Raw genomic sequence first — 18,093 nt, 5'->3', positions numbered from 1 at the left:
CGGTAATCATCTAAACACACTGCAATTAAAATGCAGAGATTGTCAGATTGGATTAAAAACAAGGTGTTTAACAATATGTAACTTAAATAACAAAAATGCACATTAAATACAGACATGAGAGTTAAAATATAAAGATGGAAAAACAAATGATTCAAACACATAAAACATTATGGCAATACTGATATTGGACAAAGTAATTTTAGGACAAGAAATCTTACTAGAAAATAAAGAGGGGTATTTTAGCGTGAAAAAGGGTAAATTTACTTAGAAGATATGCCAATCTTCAAATGTATTCACTTACAATAGAGTAGCAAACTACATGTGACAAAAATGTACAGACTTAAAGAAGGAACACACAAGTATATAATTGTAGTAGATTTTTCAAACTCTTGTCAATAACTGAAAGAACAGCTAAACACAAGATTGCCAACAATCTGATAATAGCACCAGCTAATTTGAACAGGCATTTACAGAACATTCTACCTCAAAACAGAAAATTGCACATAATTTTCAAGTGCCCAAGAAATATTCACTAAGACCAAGATCAAATACTGAGACAAAAAATAGATCTTCATATTTGAAAGAGTATTTTCACACAAAATATATTCTCTGATTTCAAAAGAATCAAATTAGAAATAGTGCAAAACAAACTCTGGAAAACTCCCAAGCATTTAGAGATTAAATAACACACTTCCCAATATTTGTGTGTTTGTGAAAACAGAAATCTGTGAGGACTATATTTTCTACTCTGTAATAAATGGAAATGCATCAAAACTTCTAAGAGTCAACTGAAAAAAGTGCTTACAGGAAATGTTTTGTAAATCAGACAAATTCATTGGTGGGCCAAGCCAAAAGTCCATTTACCACAACCATCACAAGAAAAGAGAAAAAAATCTGAATCAATCTAAATTATTTTATTAAAAAGCCACAAAGAAAATTCTCAACAAAGACATAATTATTGGATTCTAGAAAATAGAGGAAGGGTAAACAAAATCCTATAGAAACTCTTAGAGAATATGGAAGAAGGAAACGTTGTGTTCCAACTTTACAAAAACAGCCACCCTGATTTTAAAACCTGATTAAAAAAAATAGAAGAAAAGAAAACTACCGATATTGAAATTCTTTAGCAAATATTAGTAAATTATATCCAGCTATATCTGGAAAATGGATAATATGACCTAGTGAAGTTTATGCCAGAAATGCAAGTTTAATTGACCCTTGAACGTCATCCAATAGAATTCACCATATTGATATAAATAAGAAGAAAGAATGATTATCTGAATACAATCCTTTCCAACAATTAAGATAAATAAATGAAATTGGTGAGATCACAAGATATCGGGGTAATATAAAAATTAAATTGATACACCATCTAAAACAGTAGGAAAAGAAAATCTTTAAAATCCTTCCATAATAGTATAAAAACATCAAATACTCAGGAAATAGTTTAACAAAACATGTAACATAGACTGTAAACAACAAAATATTATGAACAAGTAAAGATGAGTTAAATAATAAGGAGGTATATCAATTTCCTGGAGAGAAAGATGATGGAAATATTTATCCGATTTGATGGATAGTTTCTCTGCCTTTTCAAATAAAATTCCAACATGTTTTTGTGCAATTTGACAAGCTCAATTGAAAAGTATGAGAAAAAGTCCAAGGTCTATAATAGCCGAAACGGTTTTGCAGAAGGAAATGATGTACTGTTCACATCATGTGATTTCAAGACTTACTATAATCAAGACAGTAATCAAGGCGCCAAGGCTTGGCATATGGATAGGCATATAAACAAATGGGAGAACTCAGGGAATCCAGGAATGGATCCACGTGCATATAGTTAACTGGGGAAAAGAAAGCCTTTTTAAAGATAAATGGTACCTATAAAATTTGATACACATATAGAAATAAATAAGCCTTAATCCTCAAACCACATGCAATTACCTAAAGATGAATTATAGACCTAAGCATAAAAAGTTAACATTATAAAGCTTCTAGAAGAAAATATTAGAAAATGTCCTTACTAGATACTGACGTAGACAATTTCTCAGAAAGCTCTAACATGAAAAAAATGGTTTTGATGAATATGTATTTCATTAAAACTGATACTTTCATTTATCAAACAACATTATTAAGAAAATAAGTAGGGAAGTTAAAAATCAAAAGGAAATACTTGTAATACATATATGGCAAAGAACCTGTATCTAGTATGTATATATAACTTAAATCCTATCAGTTAGAAATAAGAGACAGGCTAATTTTAAAAGGCACTTATCTGTCCAGTTCACAAAAGAATGTATGTGAATGGCCAAAGCGCAGGTAAAGCTGTTCAACATCATGAGTCATGAAAGAAACTTCAAGTTCAAGTCACCGGGACACACTGGTTCATGCCCGCTCAAACTACTTGCATTACAGAAATGGTAACAGCAAATACGAGTACAATGGAGAGAAACTGAAAGCCATGCTTCTTGCTTGTGCAAGTAAAAGAAAATACAACACTTTGAAAATTATTTATCAGTTTTTTACCAAGTTGCACTATACAGCCCTATTAAATAAAAATTTTACTCCTAGATATACTTTCAAAAGAAATGAAAATGTGTGTTCTCAAAAAGACTTACACAAACATATTCATTCTCTCAAGAGAAGACCAAATAAAATATGGAAGATTAATACAGTTGGAATACTGCTCAGCAATAAGAAATAGGAATTGCATAATATGTCTATCAGCCTATCTGAGAAACATTATGCTTTAGTGAAAGAAATCAGACACAAAATATCATATTCTGCATGATTCTATTTATGTCATTTTCAAGAATAGGAAAACCTAATCCATAGTGATAGGGAACAATTTCATGCAATGATGATAGTCAATTTAATATGAATTTATTCTTTGGGATAGTATATTTAGATTACAAAGTTTCTTTTGGCCTGTTTTTTTTTTTTTTTTTTTTTTTTTTTTGGAGAGGTTTTTGCTATCGGGCGCGTGCTCTCGCCAGACAGACAGAGAGAGACAGAGAGACAGAAAGCGAGAAATCACTCCCTAGGGGGGGATGGCCACTCTGCAATCCCTTCTCCTCCATTCTCCTCCCGGGATCTTGGGCACGCACACACACACACCCGGCGTGAGTTTTAAGCTACTGGGTCCAGGATGCGAACCGCGTTCGACTATGTGGGAGTCCAGCGACATAGCCATTACGCTAACTGCTGGTGCCCTTTTGGCCTGTTTTGAAATTTTCTGGCTAAGAGACAGTATATACATTTGAAACAGAAAGCACTCTCTTCAGTAACTAAAATCTCGTTTTCTACTATATTTTAATTCATTGCCTGAAAAACTATTGATTAAAAATAAATTTCAAGCCACTTTTTAGCATTTATTTTCTCAGAGATGATAACTTTAAGAACATTGTGAGACCCTGAAGAGCAAGAAGAACGGCACCAACCATTTTTTATGAAATCCTAGACAACCCAACTGCCTGTGTGATATATATACCCTACCACTAGTATCTTCCTATACGCTACTAGATTGTAACCTCACAAACAAGCAACTTTGTTTTCAGTTGACTGATCATAGTGCACAGGCAAAATAGGTGGATACTTACCAATTATTATTGGCTGTGGCTCACTTTTTACTCCAACCCCTGCACTGGTACTAGCTGCAACCTCGACCCGGTACTGAATTCCTGGGAATAATCCACCAATTATTACAGAACGAATGGCTGCATCCACAGTTTTGTTGATATGGAATCTCGTTTCATTCCCCAAACACCATATCTACAGGAACGCAAAATGAGTAGCAAGTGAATATAAAGTTATTCTTTCTAGTAATTAGGCCACTAAAATGGATTAAATATTCTATTAGTGACCAATCTATTTTCTAGGCTCAGAAACATTTGTATATGACATTTACTAAGTCTAACATATATTTAAGTGTACGTGTGTACTAAAGGAAGAACATTAAGAGGAGCTAAAAATATGCCATGTTCACTTACACCTTACTATCAGCACCAGAAATGACATTAGTGAGGAATTTAGAAGGCAAACTAATGTGTTAAACATCTCCACAACATTGTTTTAGGTTGCAAAAAGCAATACAGTATGGCTCAAAACACATACCTTCTTCTTAGTCTGTTTATCAAAATTTATATGCATATAATTTATCAAAAATATGGTGATTATTAGTTATAATATCTAAAGTATATAGATTTATAGCTTAGTAATTTATATTTCATTTAAGAAATATTAACTTAAACAGAAGTATTTAACAAGATTAATTGATCTAAGCTATAAGTGTTGACCAAAATGGAATTAAATCCAATATTTACATTGACAGCAATAAATCCTGATATTGATCAAAACATATCTACACACACATACACATGCATGAGAACAAAGTACAGTAAAGTCTTTAGACATTAATGTCAGGATAGCTAGGCTTTTTAAAGCTCCAAGTAAGAATCAAATTGAAGGGCATATTTTCTTCTGGGATATGGAAATCTGTTACTGTAAAATGCAGTATAAATATAGTTCCACTGTGTATCTCTATTTGTATTCATGCTATATAATATTTCACAATCTACATGTCCACACTTGAAGAAATCCATTTGATCTGTTTCTGAAAAAGGTACGCTCCTGAAATTTTCAGCAAAATAATTCCTATAACCTATGAATTTCTTTTATTTACATATTATGTCTGTGTTCCTAATGGAAGAATATTTAGTCATCACTTAAATATATACTTTATTACCAAAATATGATAGTTCCCTAATGAGCAAATTCATTATATACAAAATTTTGAACTTTATGAAAAAAAAGCATCATAGTAGAAACAAACATATGACTATTTAAGTAATAGAAGTTGGCTATTTTTAATCCTGATAGTACAAAGTCAATTCCTGAATCTCATTACAACACACATAAACACACACCTCACAGTGGATAATTCTTTATAATCATTACAATTAATTCTTTACAATTAATACAATGTCCTAACTCGTGTAAGGTCTTTGAATCTATATAATTATGCTATTGTAATAGTATTTGATCTTATATTTCTTAAACATATTTATTCATCATGTGATAGAAATAACTTTTAAATTAATGCTTATGTCATTAGTCCATTGGTTTCTTTCAGTAAAGTGAATTTCAGTAACATTTCATTTAAAAATTGAGTATTTTTTCTTGGACCTGCAAAGTTTTGAGTGATGTTACTCAGCTTAAGCTGAGTATCTATGGTGAGGTGGAGTGTCATCTCCTCTATTATACTAGATATGTCTATTGTGCTATTTTAAGAACTCTCGAAATGTTTGTTAATAGGAAATAGTCATTATTTTGAGATTTTATAAAGTTCAGTAAGGGTTTTACTATTACACGTGGACTAATCACAGCACAATGAAACAGAATCTTAGGTTGAAATTAGACCTATTCTGTCTTAAACTTCAGATGGTGGTGATGAGAAGAGTAGATATAGGTGTTTCTAAACAGCAATAAATTCACCACTGAAAACTGAGAACGTCAACTGTTGTTTATAAGCCATTTGTCTCAAAATTTGTTGCTTCATTAGCTACCATTTTTTTTCAAATGAGTTGGTGTTGGTACTGCCCACCTCTTATGCCTTCCCATCCTATCATAGATCTCTGAACTCTGGGAGCAGAATTTTTTTTTTTTTAATAAGAAAACAGACCTAAAAATAACTGTCCTAAAGCCTGTTACACAGAATTTTAATAACAAGATAAAAGCAGTTTCTAGGATGAAGATTTTACGACCCACTCCATACCCCATCTTTCTAAACAGTTGAGGTTCTTCAATCACACTGTAGAGAAAACCACTCCAGTGCTGTTTAATTCTCCAACTGAGTTTGTGTGAACTGTGACCTTGATGTTAGGTTTTAAGTCCCTTGGGTTTGTTTCATTATCTGTCTCAAAAAGATATAAATGATCACTTTACACTTCAACTGAGTAAGAGAACCTTAGAGGTGAGCCTCATTCACGGGACACTCAGACGCCTCTGGGAACGGTATCTGCGAGCCTTCCTTCTTCACCTAGGCCCTACCTTGTACTCCTGGATAATTCCATTCTGGTGATCTGGAGGAGGCGGGTCCCAGGAAACACTAATACTTGTGCTATTGTGACTTCCAACCGTCAGCACAGTGACAGACTGCGGAGGGGCACTTGGGGCTGCAGAGGACATAATTGGAAGAAACAGGAAGTGTAAGTCTTGGTGCACATTAATGCTGCTCACAGGACAGAAGGTAAAGACAAGCTGTGTGAGGCTGTGGTTTTCAGTAGCTCTGAATCTGCATATAGTATTCAACAGCGATAGCTTTTTGAAAAAATATACCCTTTAAATACAATGTCTAGATTTAAAGCAAATGCAACACCCGTGGTAGTATACACTCACAAATAAATTGAATAGTTAAGACTCTAATGAGTATTTGTTACATGCCCAGCATGAAACTAAATGCTAAGTCCATTTTCACAATAACTTCAGGAAGTAGAAACAGCAGCTCATCACGGTGTTACAGATGAGAAAACAGAAGGACACTGTAAGGGAATTATTGACATGAAACCATAAGTCAGAATTTGAACCTGAGTATGTCTGATTCTAGAACTTCGATGCTTTTGACTCTCAATAGCTGTCTTTCTGGAAAAATAAAACAAATGCAACAAAAAACAATACTTCTCTCCCCAAATATTGAAAAAATATATTTTTAAAAATTTATCAGACATTGTTTCTGAATAGTAGCGTTACTTATAGCCTTTTTTGGTGTATTCTTTTTTAAAGTTTATGTTTAATAATAACAACAGAAGCACAGCAATAAATTTTATCAACAGAAAAACAATTTTTAATACTGGGAAACATAAATGTCATTATATATTAACCCATAATTTAAGATTTAAAACTTATATTAATGGGTAAGGGACCTGATGATGAAAATAAAAACAGTTCATGTTGGGTCAAATGTGAAGTAGACAGATTTTGATTTCCTACAATCATTCTCCTCATTTATCGTTTCTCCTATAACTAATTATAACCCTACTGAGAAAAGATGAGTGAGAAGGAATTTCTGACTCTAGATCTAACTATCTCCCAGTCAGTGCACCCCAAGAGTCAACAAACACAGTTTTGAAGCAAAACATACCTCAGTGCATCTAAGTTTAAGCTAAATGCAGGAAAAGCAAAATCAGAACACTGTGTAAAATTCTCTTTTGCATTTAAAAAAAGGAATATTTTTGAGTAAAAAAATTATTTTTATGTAAATCATCAATGCTTTCATAGCTCTGCATGGTTTAGTACCTTGAAAATATCCTAAATATTTTAAAAGGCATTTTAAAGCCTGCCAATAATGCTTGCCATGTTTGGTAAATTTGCTGAGATCTATTTTACTGAGGTAAGGCCATATTTGCATTGAGATAGAGGACACCCAGAAGCACACGTTAACACAATATTGCTCAAAAATATAGCATGGGGACATAAATCCAACCACCTGTCCAGCAGCCTTGTAGTTATTAAGTAGACTGCATTGAAAATTAACACTTTTGAAGTGGGTTCCCCATTCGCCTTGCTGCTGGCCTGGCGAGAACACTGAGCCCGCTTCCTGACAGGTCAATTATTCCAGGGCTCAGCTTCTTTCTATAGATGTGAACCCAAATCACCACGCATCGTTCCCAGACATATCCCAGCTGAGTTCCATTAGTTGCCTTCACAGGGCCACAGAAATCTGTGATGAATGTATACTGAATGGTGACAAATGTCTAATCCAGGGGAAAAGTCTAACTTGTAGTGAAATTGGTCTTTGGAAGGAGGCTTCAACTGTTGCCTGCTATATTAGTTACCCACTCCACTCATTAGTACTTTTGGAAGGAGGCTTCAAATGTAGCCTTCTATATTAGTTACCCACTCCACTCATTAGTACTATCAATTTGCAACTTAGTGTATAATTTAATGGTGCATAAGTATAGTACAATTACTTCTTAGTAATTAATTGTTTCCTTTATATATCCTAAAAGTAAACTAATGATGCTTTTCAAAAATAAATACTTCCAGCCTTGCCAAGGTACCACACACTGAGTCACTGGGAAGGTAACATTTTGCTATGTTGCTTGTTACAAGAAATATACACTTAAAAAAGCTCTTTAATCAAACATGGACACCAAGATATTAGCACGTGTAACCTATATACATTTTAGAAGGCTACCCTTACATAATTTTGTGTGAAATGTGTTTAGATAAAAGGCTTTTTTACAGGAGTTGTGCTTTTAACATTAGTACAAAAGTAGGCTATGGAGGAATTTATTTTATTTGGAATCTGACTTTTTTTTTTATTATTTAACTCTGTTGGTACTGTTTCTTATGGGCCTCTAGTTAGGTCAAGGAGACATTAATAAATAGAGCCACTGAAACCTATTTTAATCTCTGTTTATCATAGATTGACTTAAGTATCTGTGGGTAAGAAAAGTTTCAAATGGGAAAAGAAAGAGGGAACAGTACTAAGAAGAAAACTATTGCAAACATAAAATGGCCTTGCAAATTAGAAATCATGGGTCTGCCTGGCAGTGCCCATGGGGACAAGAGGCTGACAACAGAGACTCACACTTGACTATATACATGAGTAGTCAAAATGAATAGCCTGCATACATGAGTTTTTAGTAGCCTGCCTTTTAATAAAGTCAAATGAGCTAAATCCACATCAAAATATAAAATATATTGTGACTAATTTCAAATGAACTAAAGAATGTAAGATTTGGGACAAATGGTTACTTAAGAAAAATTCAAATTATTTCAATATTATTTTTCCAGATTCTAAGGATGTCTCTGGAAACACACACACACACACACACACACACACACACACACACACACACAGAGAGAGAGAGAGAGAGAGAGAGAGAGAGACAGAGAAAGCTACACTTCCTGGATTCCCTTTTAGATGTCCTGTTTCTACTCTTCTAAGGAAGATGAGACTCTACAACTATAACAAAAAGTAGTTTCATTATGGTGAAGTTGGTTTACATCAGAAATCTCAATACTCACCTTCTTCAGTAGTACGAACTGTTTTAGATTCACTGTCCATTCCTTGGAACTCATTAAAATATGGCCGGACTTTAATTTCGTAGGTCACCCCCTTTTTCAGATTAACTAAGACAGCAGTTCGCTCAGTGGGAACTTTGGCATCTAGATTCTGCCATGACGATGTAGCCTGCAGTCCTGAAGTCTGACGATACAGCACTCGGTAGCCTTGAATAAACTGGGGCTGGCGATCCACCTGAAAAGCATAGCATAGGGCATTTGGAATTAAAGGGAAGATGCCAGACAACACGAAGGATCTATTCTCTTTCCTCTCGTCCCATTTCAGCCTTCATAACTATCACCTGAGCACTGCCGTAGCTTTGTAACTCATCTTGTTGCTTCTCATTACCTCTTCCAAGTTCACATCACTCCTAAGATTACTGACAAAATGAAGAGTGGAACAACACTCTCCCCTGTTTAAAATACTGTATAGTATCTAAGATACCTACATAATTAATCCAGGTTCTTGGATGAACATTAAGGCCCTGACCTGCCAATTTTTCTAGCTTTATTTTTCATTTCTTTATCCTTTTCCTATTTTGTGGTTATATATGTCATAAGTCTTTTGTTGCCAATTTCCATTTTCACCCCTTGCCCATTTACACTCCTTGTCTTTTACTCACTCACAAGACGTATTTTTTAGAGTTCCTACTAGTAGGTGCCAAACTCTGGGATAAAATGAACAACGGAGTCAGAGTCATTCTCTGCCCTTGAGATGCATAAAGTCCAGGTGGGAGGTACTAGTTATCTAACCACTCAAAACAATCATCAAGTTACAGTCATAACCAAAAAGCATGAATAAATATTTTGAACAAGATGTACCAAGAACTAAGAAAGCCTACCAGAGAGGAAGCTAACTGAGTGGGAAGGGAACACGTTTCCCTGAAAAAAAAAAGAAAGAAAGAAAAAAATCGCCAGAGCTCTCATCTGTAAGAGTAGGATTTGCCCAGGAGAAGTGTGGGGAGTGTGGGGACAGCAAGTATAAGATTCTTGAGGCTGGGGAAAGGACACAGAGAGAGAAAGATTATGTATCAAGAACATTTGCTTTAAATACAGAAGTTTGTGCCCCTTACTAAACAGAAAAGGAGAAACTTCTATTAATTGACCAACTTCTGGCTCCTTCAATAATTTCACTTTTAACACAATTTAACAAGTTTCTTAACTTCATTTCTTTATGGATCTTGCTGTTTTAAGTAACAATCTGACATTTTGAATATAGAGAACCATGTTAAATAGAACTTTAAAAACTTTTTTGTTCACTCACAATGAAAGTGAAAATCAATACATATAAATGCAAGACAAAAAATTTAAAATGAGGGACCAGCAGTTAGCATAATGGCTATGTCGCTGGACGCCCACGTAGTCGACTGTGGTTCGTGGACCCGGTGGCTTAAACTCATGCCAGGCATGTGTGCGTGCATGCCCAAGATCCCGAGAGAAGAACAGAGGGGAAGGGATTACGTGACCATCCCCCCTGGGGGGGGTGATTTCTCCCTTTCTGTCTTTCTGTCTCTCTCTGTCTGTCTGGCGAGCACATGCGCCCTATAGCAAAAACCTCTCCAAAAAAAAGAAAAAAAAAAACTTAAAAATGAGACCAGCATATTGCATAGAAGTTCGAGTCCTGGACCTGGTGGTTTCAAACTTACGCCAGGTATGTGTGCATGTGTGCCCGAGATCTGGGAAAAGAATGAAGGGGAACAGATTGTGGTGTGGCCATCCCCCCGTGGGAGATTTCTCTCTTTCTGTCTCTCTGGCGAGCACACGGGCCCCTCAAAGCTTAAATAATATTATGATTTTGGTAATGAGTGTCACTTGATCATTGTTTTAAGTGATTAGAAAACTGGTACCTTCCACGTGGACTATATGAATCATGAGGGCAGCGAATGACTCTGGCTCCATTGTCCATTTTATCCCAGAGTTTGGCACCTCTTAGCAAGAAGTCTAAAAATGTATCTTCTGAATGAGTAAAGGTATTAGCAAATTGACAAAGGATGAATATGGAAATTTGAAACAAAAGTCATATGGCATATATAACCACAAAATAGGAATTGTTCATAACAACTATCAATTAAAAATAAAATTATAAATGGCTTTCTCTCCATACATGTGTTAAACAATCTTCACTGAGGCTTTACCGTTGTTGTTTGCAGGGGTTTTCTTGGAACATTTAGGTTTTTATTTTATTAATATCAGAATTTTAATGCCTCATCATGTTTCTAGGAATGCTTGATTTAAACATAAATTATCAAAACAGTTTCTCCAATTAGTATCCCACATAATAGTTTAATAGTTACATTCTAAGAAGCCCTAAACTTGACATATTTCATTGTCAAAGGAGGTGTAAATATCAATTAAAAAGAAATAGAATTATCTTATTGCAGAAAGGTTGTGGAAGAGAAGAAATAAAGAAGGCGATGATAAAATAGCCATGCATTTCAGCTTTTAAAAAATGTATCTAATGTTCAGCCTGTTATAAACAAAAGATACCTTTTCATGAATTACCTAACATTTTCTCCTAAATTGTCTGTATAATTTTATTTATTTTAAATGAAATCAGCAAATCAATGGATATTAACTTAAAATATTGTTTTATAAAAGTTAGAAATGCAAACAAAATACAGTAAAACAAAGGAACATTTTTCTACATTTAGACTATTCAAGTTTAAAAACTCCCTGAAATTAGTGAACATTAATGTGTCTATGTTTCTATATCTTATTAATTTAAGTTTCATAGATGAGTTTCAATAAGCACAGATTTTTTCCCTTAAGTTTATTTCTTTCTTTCACGAGAGAGAGATACAGAGAAAGAGAGGTCAAGAGAGAAAGAGAAACAGGATGCTCAGCAGGGTCTTCACACCTTGATCCACCTCTAGCCGCAACTAGCCATGGTCATAACTACATGCATGTGTATGGAGAGACCTTAGGATCTGAACTTGGGATTTCTCCATGCAATTTCAGCAGAGTGGACCATTCCTTATCATAACTTTTTCAACTGACCAACAGGTGTGAATTCTCTTACCCACTCAACAGGTTTTTTTTTTAAGGTTTATTTATGTCTTTACTTTGGTTTATTAGTTATTATTATTTATTTTTTAATTTGACCATAGAAAAAGAGAAAGGAAATATGAAAAAGCGAGACACCCAGTCTGGGATTTGAACTGTGGTTGGCTATGTGGGAGTCTAACACCTTAAACATCACACCACCTTCTGGCCCCCTGACAGCTTTTTAATGCATAATAAACATTTTATATTAGTGCTACAGTAGTATGAGGTTTTTATCAAGAAGGAGTGTACGCAGGTATGTGGAAGCACATGACATTTGAGTCCTCATCCATGCTAATAGTCAAGTTTGTAAAAACTGACAATATTTTTTGAAAAGCAGTTGTTTCTCATGTTATGAAACAAGGAAACTAAGAAGCAAAAAGTTAAATTTATGAGAGCCAAAGAAAGATGCCTTTCATCAAAGCTGTCAATGTTCAAAAAAACCCCTTGCAGCATGTGTTAAAACAACATTAGGCTTGCATTTTATAAACTTCTCTGCATTCTCTGTAAGTGAATTTATATACTGAAAGAAAGACATAACTCACAATAATAGCTTGTTAATACTGAAAGAAGCAAGCTGTGTTTTTAAGAAGAACATTAAGCAGCTGTTTCCAGATGAAGGGAGTCTGTAAATCAGGGCAAATTGGTTTTATCCATGTTTGGTATTCATTAATTAAGTGTTTTAGGGACTTTATGAAGCTGATGTTTACTACACAACATTGCCTTGCTCGCTTCAGTGTATATTGTACTCAACCAGGATATACTAATGGCCTACTTATTAACTAAATTATTTAACTTGATTTTGAGGAGTATCAGTACATTTTATCAGGAGGATTTGTTGTTACAGATGCTAGCAAAAGTGGAAATGTTGAAAATGACCTTAAAAAAAATAGGTGACGTTTTTATTGAATATGTGTTCTCCTACACTAAATTTTCGAGGTTCATTTAGACAGGTGGTCACTTTGATGTTAAACCCTAGGCTTGCTACTGCTTTTATTAACATTCTGATTATATGAATGAATATTTTCTTTTGGAGTCGACTATAATCAAGGTCTGGCCACAAATTAATGATTTACAGTCTTTAAAAAAATTGGTATTTTTCTGAAACATGAATAAAAAAAAGTGTTGTCTTAAAGGAAAAACTGAAATGATGAAGAGAACTTCAGACTTCTAGTCATAGATTTAAATTTGAATTAGAGCATGGCCTCTTAAATTTTCCAAGCTTTAGTTTACTTAGTTTACTCAAATAATACTCAAATCACCAGTCAAAAAACTATCAAGAATATGAGAACTTTTCAAATTTTTTTTCTTGGTGACATTTTTGCCATAGGGCTCATGAGCTTGCCAGACAGACAGAGAGAGACAGAGAAACAGAAAGCAAGAAATCACCCCCCAGAGGGGAATGGCCCTTCTCCTCCATTCTCCTCTCAGGATCTTGGGCACGCACGCACATGCACCCGGCGTGAGTTTTAAGCTACTGGGTCCAGGATTCGAACCGCAGTCAACTACATGGGAGTCCAGTGGCATAGCCATTATGCTAACTGCTGGTCCTAAGAACTTTGCAAACTTTAGAGACGTGCAATGATAAATCATGATTATGAAGGAAGGAGCATGCTGAAAAAGTGTGTGGGGGTGTCGTGTGTGGCTCTCAATTTAGTATTTTCATTAAACCATTTATGTTTAATACTTAATATTTATCTTTTGAATTTAACAAATAAAACAACTCCATCTAAATTGAGAACTCAAAGAGAATTTTGTTTGATAGATTTGCTAAATGAGTGATCTGCTTTTGCCTGAAATTCTGAAATTCTAACTCCCAAGTCATCCATTCAACTCCAGTGGAATAACGTTTAACAGACAATAGGTGGGTGACTTTTTTGAACAAAAGGAAAAAGAGCAGAAACACAAAAAACAGCACTAGAATAATTATCTTTCAGTAAATGACTTAGTGCTAGTTTCTTTTGTGGAAGAGCAATTTACTAATCATATTTGCCTCCTCTCATTATAAGGGCACTCATTTTTTGAGCACAACTATTTTATTTTAGAATTATTATAATTTCTAATTTACATATAATAACCAGATATATTTATGGGGTATAATGTGGTTTTCGAAAACTCGTACTTCATGTAATGATCAAATAAGTGCATTGACTATATCAACCATCTCAAATATTTATCATTACTCTGTATTTGACACATTTGAAATCCACTCTTCTATTTTGAACTATTGCTGCTTTAATTTTAGACTTGAAGGGGGGAGGGAAACTGAGTGGGTGGTCTTTTTAGCACAAATTTCATGTGTCTTTAGTAACAGCCAATGATAAACCAGGACCAGTTGTAAACCACCTCAGTTGGTCAGAAATCTAAGTGCTTGGGGCTGGGGAATCAATTTTTTTCCCTGAAGCGCCAAACCATCCCTAATTCAAATGCTACCAATGTATTAATGCCAATTTAAATAACACACACACTTAGCAAGTTGCCTTGAAGCGCCAAACCACCCCTAATTCAAATGCTACCTATGTATCAATAGCAATTTAAATAACACACACACTTAGCAAGTTGAGAATAATACATGGAAATAAAACACTGATGAGATTTTTGGTAACCATACAAACCCCAAGTTTGGCTTTATATGACGGAATTTGTATTTCGCAACTACGTACTTATCTCATTTGTAACTACAAATTCATTGGGAACAAGACCTGTGGAATTAATTAATTGAATCTCCTCTATTTTCAAAAACAGTAAGAGTGTATGAAAACAACTGACTTGATCATTCAACAGGGAATCATTATTTCAGAATAGATGCCGTGCTCTGGAAAAACATGTAAAAGAAACGGACTCCAGACTCATGAAAGCTAGAGCCCGTGAGAGAGATAATACACAAAGTAGGAGTGACAAGCTTCTTGGCAGACCGAGATGGACATGACAAGGTCCCTCTCCTGCAAGAACTCCCAGTCTACTGACATACAGTTGTGATTTAATTTGATTTATTCTTTTAAACTCAGTGACTTTTAAAATTATTAACTTCATTAATATAATGATTTTGATTCTTATCCAGATAACTCCTGTGTTTAGAAGCATCTTAAAAACAACCACTCAAAACTCCCAACAAAGCAGAGAACTTTTCAGTTGGGAATGATGAAGAATCTGCTATTTAAAGTAGGATGATTTCCTTGGCTTAGTTAGTTTTGTATCCAGTCAAAGCCACTGACAGAAGAAGAATTGTGGCAGGTAATACCCTCATTTATGTTATTGGAAAAACAATGAAATACAGAATATAAAACTTTATATACAGAAAATAATATTAGGTGCTTCAAAGTTATATCAAAAGTGAAATACAATAAGCACTGTCCTCCTAAATAATCATATTTACCCTTAAAATATTGTAGTCTTTATTCCTAAAGAATTAACCAATTTTATACTCATAGGACAAAATGTTCCCTGATCATGTGGTTTAGTTAAAGAAGTAATAAATGCTCGGCCCAAAAAAAAAAGTAATAAATGCTCCACCCAGAACCAAATATTGAAATTCCACCATTAAAAAATGCTATCGTTTGACTAAATATTTATCTATAGTTTATCTTTATTATCAAAAACAGAGGGAACCAGCAGTTAGCGTAATGACTATGTCACTGGACTCCCACGTAGTCGGCCGCAGTTCACATCCCGGACCCGGTGGCTTAAAACTCACGCCGGGTGCGTGTGCGTGTGTGTCCAAGATCCCGAGAGGAGAATGGAGAAGAAGGGATTGCAGCATGACCATCCTCTCTGGGGGGTGATTTTTTGCTTTCTGTCTCTCTCTCTTTCTGGTGAGTGCACACGCCCTATAGCAAAAACCTCCCCCCCCCCAAAAAAAAAAAAAAAAACAGACAAATAACAAAAGCAGATTTAAAGTCAAAAAATTCTAATCTGTTATTACCTATAAATAGACACAGGATATTGTGACCATTACTCAACCTTTATGCATTGCTTTCTTTTTATAAAAGTATAAGATTGTGGGACCAACAGTTGGCGTAATGACTATGTCGCTGGACTCCCATGTAGTCAACTGTTTTGAGTCCCATACCTGGCAGCTTAAACTCACGCCAGACGCGTGTGCGTGCCCAAGACCCTGAAAGGAGAATGGAGGAGATGGGATTACAGCATAGCCATCCCCCCGGGGGGTGATTTCTCGCTTTCTGTCTCTCTGTCTCTCTCTGTCATTCTGGTGAGCTCATGGGCCCTATAGCAAAAACTTCTCCAAAACATATGGATCTCCAGGGAGGAAAAATCAAGTCTTTTCCATATTTTCCTCCTGAAATTTACATAGCAGAAATAATGATAATCAAAGAGATAACTATAAATACATTTTAAATATATCAAAGTGAAAGTTATTTCACCTGTTTCTTTTCTTCTTTTTTTCTTTCTTTCTTTTTATTTTTTAAGATGTTTTTGCTATAGAGTGTATAGAGTGTGTGCACTTGCCAGGGACAGAAAGATCAACCCCCAGATGAGCTGGCCACACCATAATCCCTTCTCCTCCAGTTTCCTCTTGTCATTTTGGGCATGCAAGCACAAGCATCCAGTATGAGTTTCAAGCTGCCAGGTCCAGGACTTGAACTGAGGTTGACTACATGGGAGTCTGGTGAGATAACTATTACACAATCTGCCGGTCCCCCTATTTGACCTATTCTAAATGAAAGGCCCATTATTTATACATGTTCTTTCACATATAGAGATCATTTCAAATAGACTTGTTTTTTTATCATCTGAAAATATTTCCTCATAGATTTTTCAGTTCTAATGGAGACAGCTTTGGCCTAAATGAGAAATTGTCAATCACTACAGAAGGCATAAAGAACATTATCTGGCTCCTCTCAAATCACACACATACTTACAAGTATTAGTATTTCTAAAAAATATTAATATAGTTACTTTCATGCTACTTATTGTTTTCTTGCAATTAATACCTTTTGACGAAAACATTTTGTATATTGAAATAATGAGTAGGCTGATACATTCAACAATAAATGGAATTTGAGCATTTTTGGAATACATAAAAATATGGATATGTTTCTTAACACTCTCTAATTTTTTTATAATGCATGTTAAAATACTGAAATTATATATGTTTTAAAGCTTTAAGTAAAATTCAACTGAAAGAATAAAAATATAATTTATCTAAATTCAAAAGATAGCTTCATTGAAATTAAAATCTTTTGTATTTCAAATGACATCAAGAGGGTTAAAAATGATTTTTAAAAATAGCATCCCAGAAATTTGGTACAAAATATTTGCAAATCATACATTTGAAGAGGAACTTAGATCTAGACTAAAGAACTCTTAGTCCAGCCCATAGTATAGTCAATAGATGCTGTGAAGGGAGCCAGATCCCACATGGTTAACTGTGGTTCAAATCCTAATCTACAAGCTTGAAAAACATTCTGGGTGCATGTTCACACTGTGTCCAGAGTCACGACAGGATGAAGGAATCGAGAAAATGTAACTGTAGCGTAAGCAGTCTCACTGGGACTCTTACTCTGGTCTTGTTGTCTCTGTTTCTCTCATGCATGCACATATTGACCCTCTGATAGTAGAAAGCAAACAAATAAAACTTTCAAATTCTATAATGAGAGAACCAGTCATTTATTTTTTATATAGACAAAGGAGTTAAATAGTGTTTCTCTAAAGAAGATTTATAAATTCCCAATAAGCACATGAAAAGATGAACATCTTTGGTTACTAAAGAGATGAACATTGGGAACCAGCAGTTAGCGTAATGGCTATGTCGCTGGACTCCCACGTAGTCGACCGCGGTTCGTGTCCCGGACCCGGTGGTTTAAAACTCACGCCGGGCGCGTGTGCGTGCGTGCCCAAGATCCCGAGAGGAGAATGGAGGAGAAGAGATTGCGGCGTGACCATCCCCCCTGGGGGGGTGATTTCTCGCTTTCTGTCTCTATGTCTCTCTCTGTCTGTCTGGCGAGCGCACGCGCCCTACAGTGA

At 35.0% G+C, this 18,093-nt stretch overlaps 1 protein-coding gene across 5 annotated transcripts in view; it reads right to left on the bottom strand.

Annotated features, from left to right (window-relative positions):
* Nucleotides 1–18,093, bottom strand: part of ROBO2 (roundabout guidance receptor 2) — a 700,057-nt gene that overhangs the window by 82,087 nt on the left and 599,877 nt on the right. For all 5 annotated transcript variants that reach the window (XM_027773853.1, XM_027773851.1, XM_014589802.2 and 2 more), the window contains 3 exons: nt 9,031–9,262; nt 6,049–6,173; nt 3,600–3,771 (listed from right to left, as the gene is read on the bottom strand). In XM_027773853.1, coding sequence (XP_027629654.1) covers nt 3,600–3,771; nt 6,049–6,173; nt 9,031–9,262 — 529 coding nt within the window. The remainder of the gene's footprint in view (nt 1–3,599; nt 3,772–6,048; nt 6,174–9,030; nt 9,263–18,093) is intronic.

The sequence above is a fragment of the Tupaia chinensis genome, unplaced genomic scaffold (genome assembly GCF_000334495.1).
Source record: "Tupaia chinensis unplaced genomic scaffold, TupChi_1.0 Scaffold000382_1, whole genome shotgun sequence".
Taxonomy (NCBI): domain Eukaryota; kingdom Metazoa; phylum Chordata; class Mammalia; order Scandentia; family Tupaiidae; genus Tupaia; species Tupaia belangeri.
Note: the sequence above shows the minus strand (reverse complement) of the source record. Positions and strands in the feature narration are given on the sequence as shown.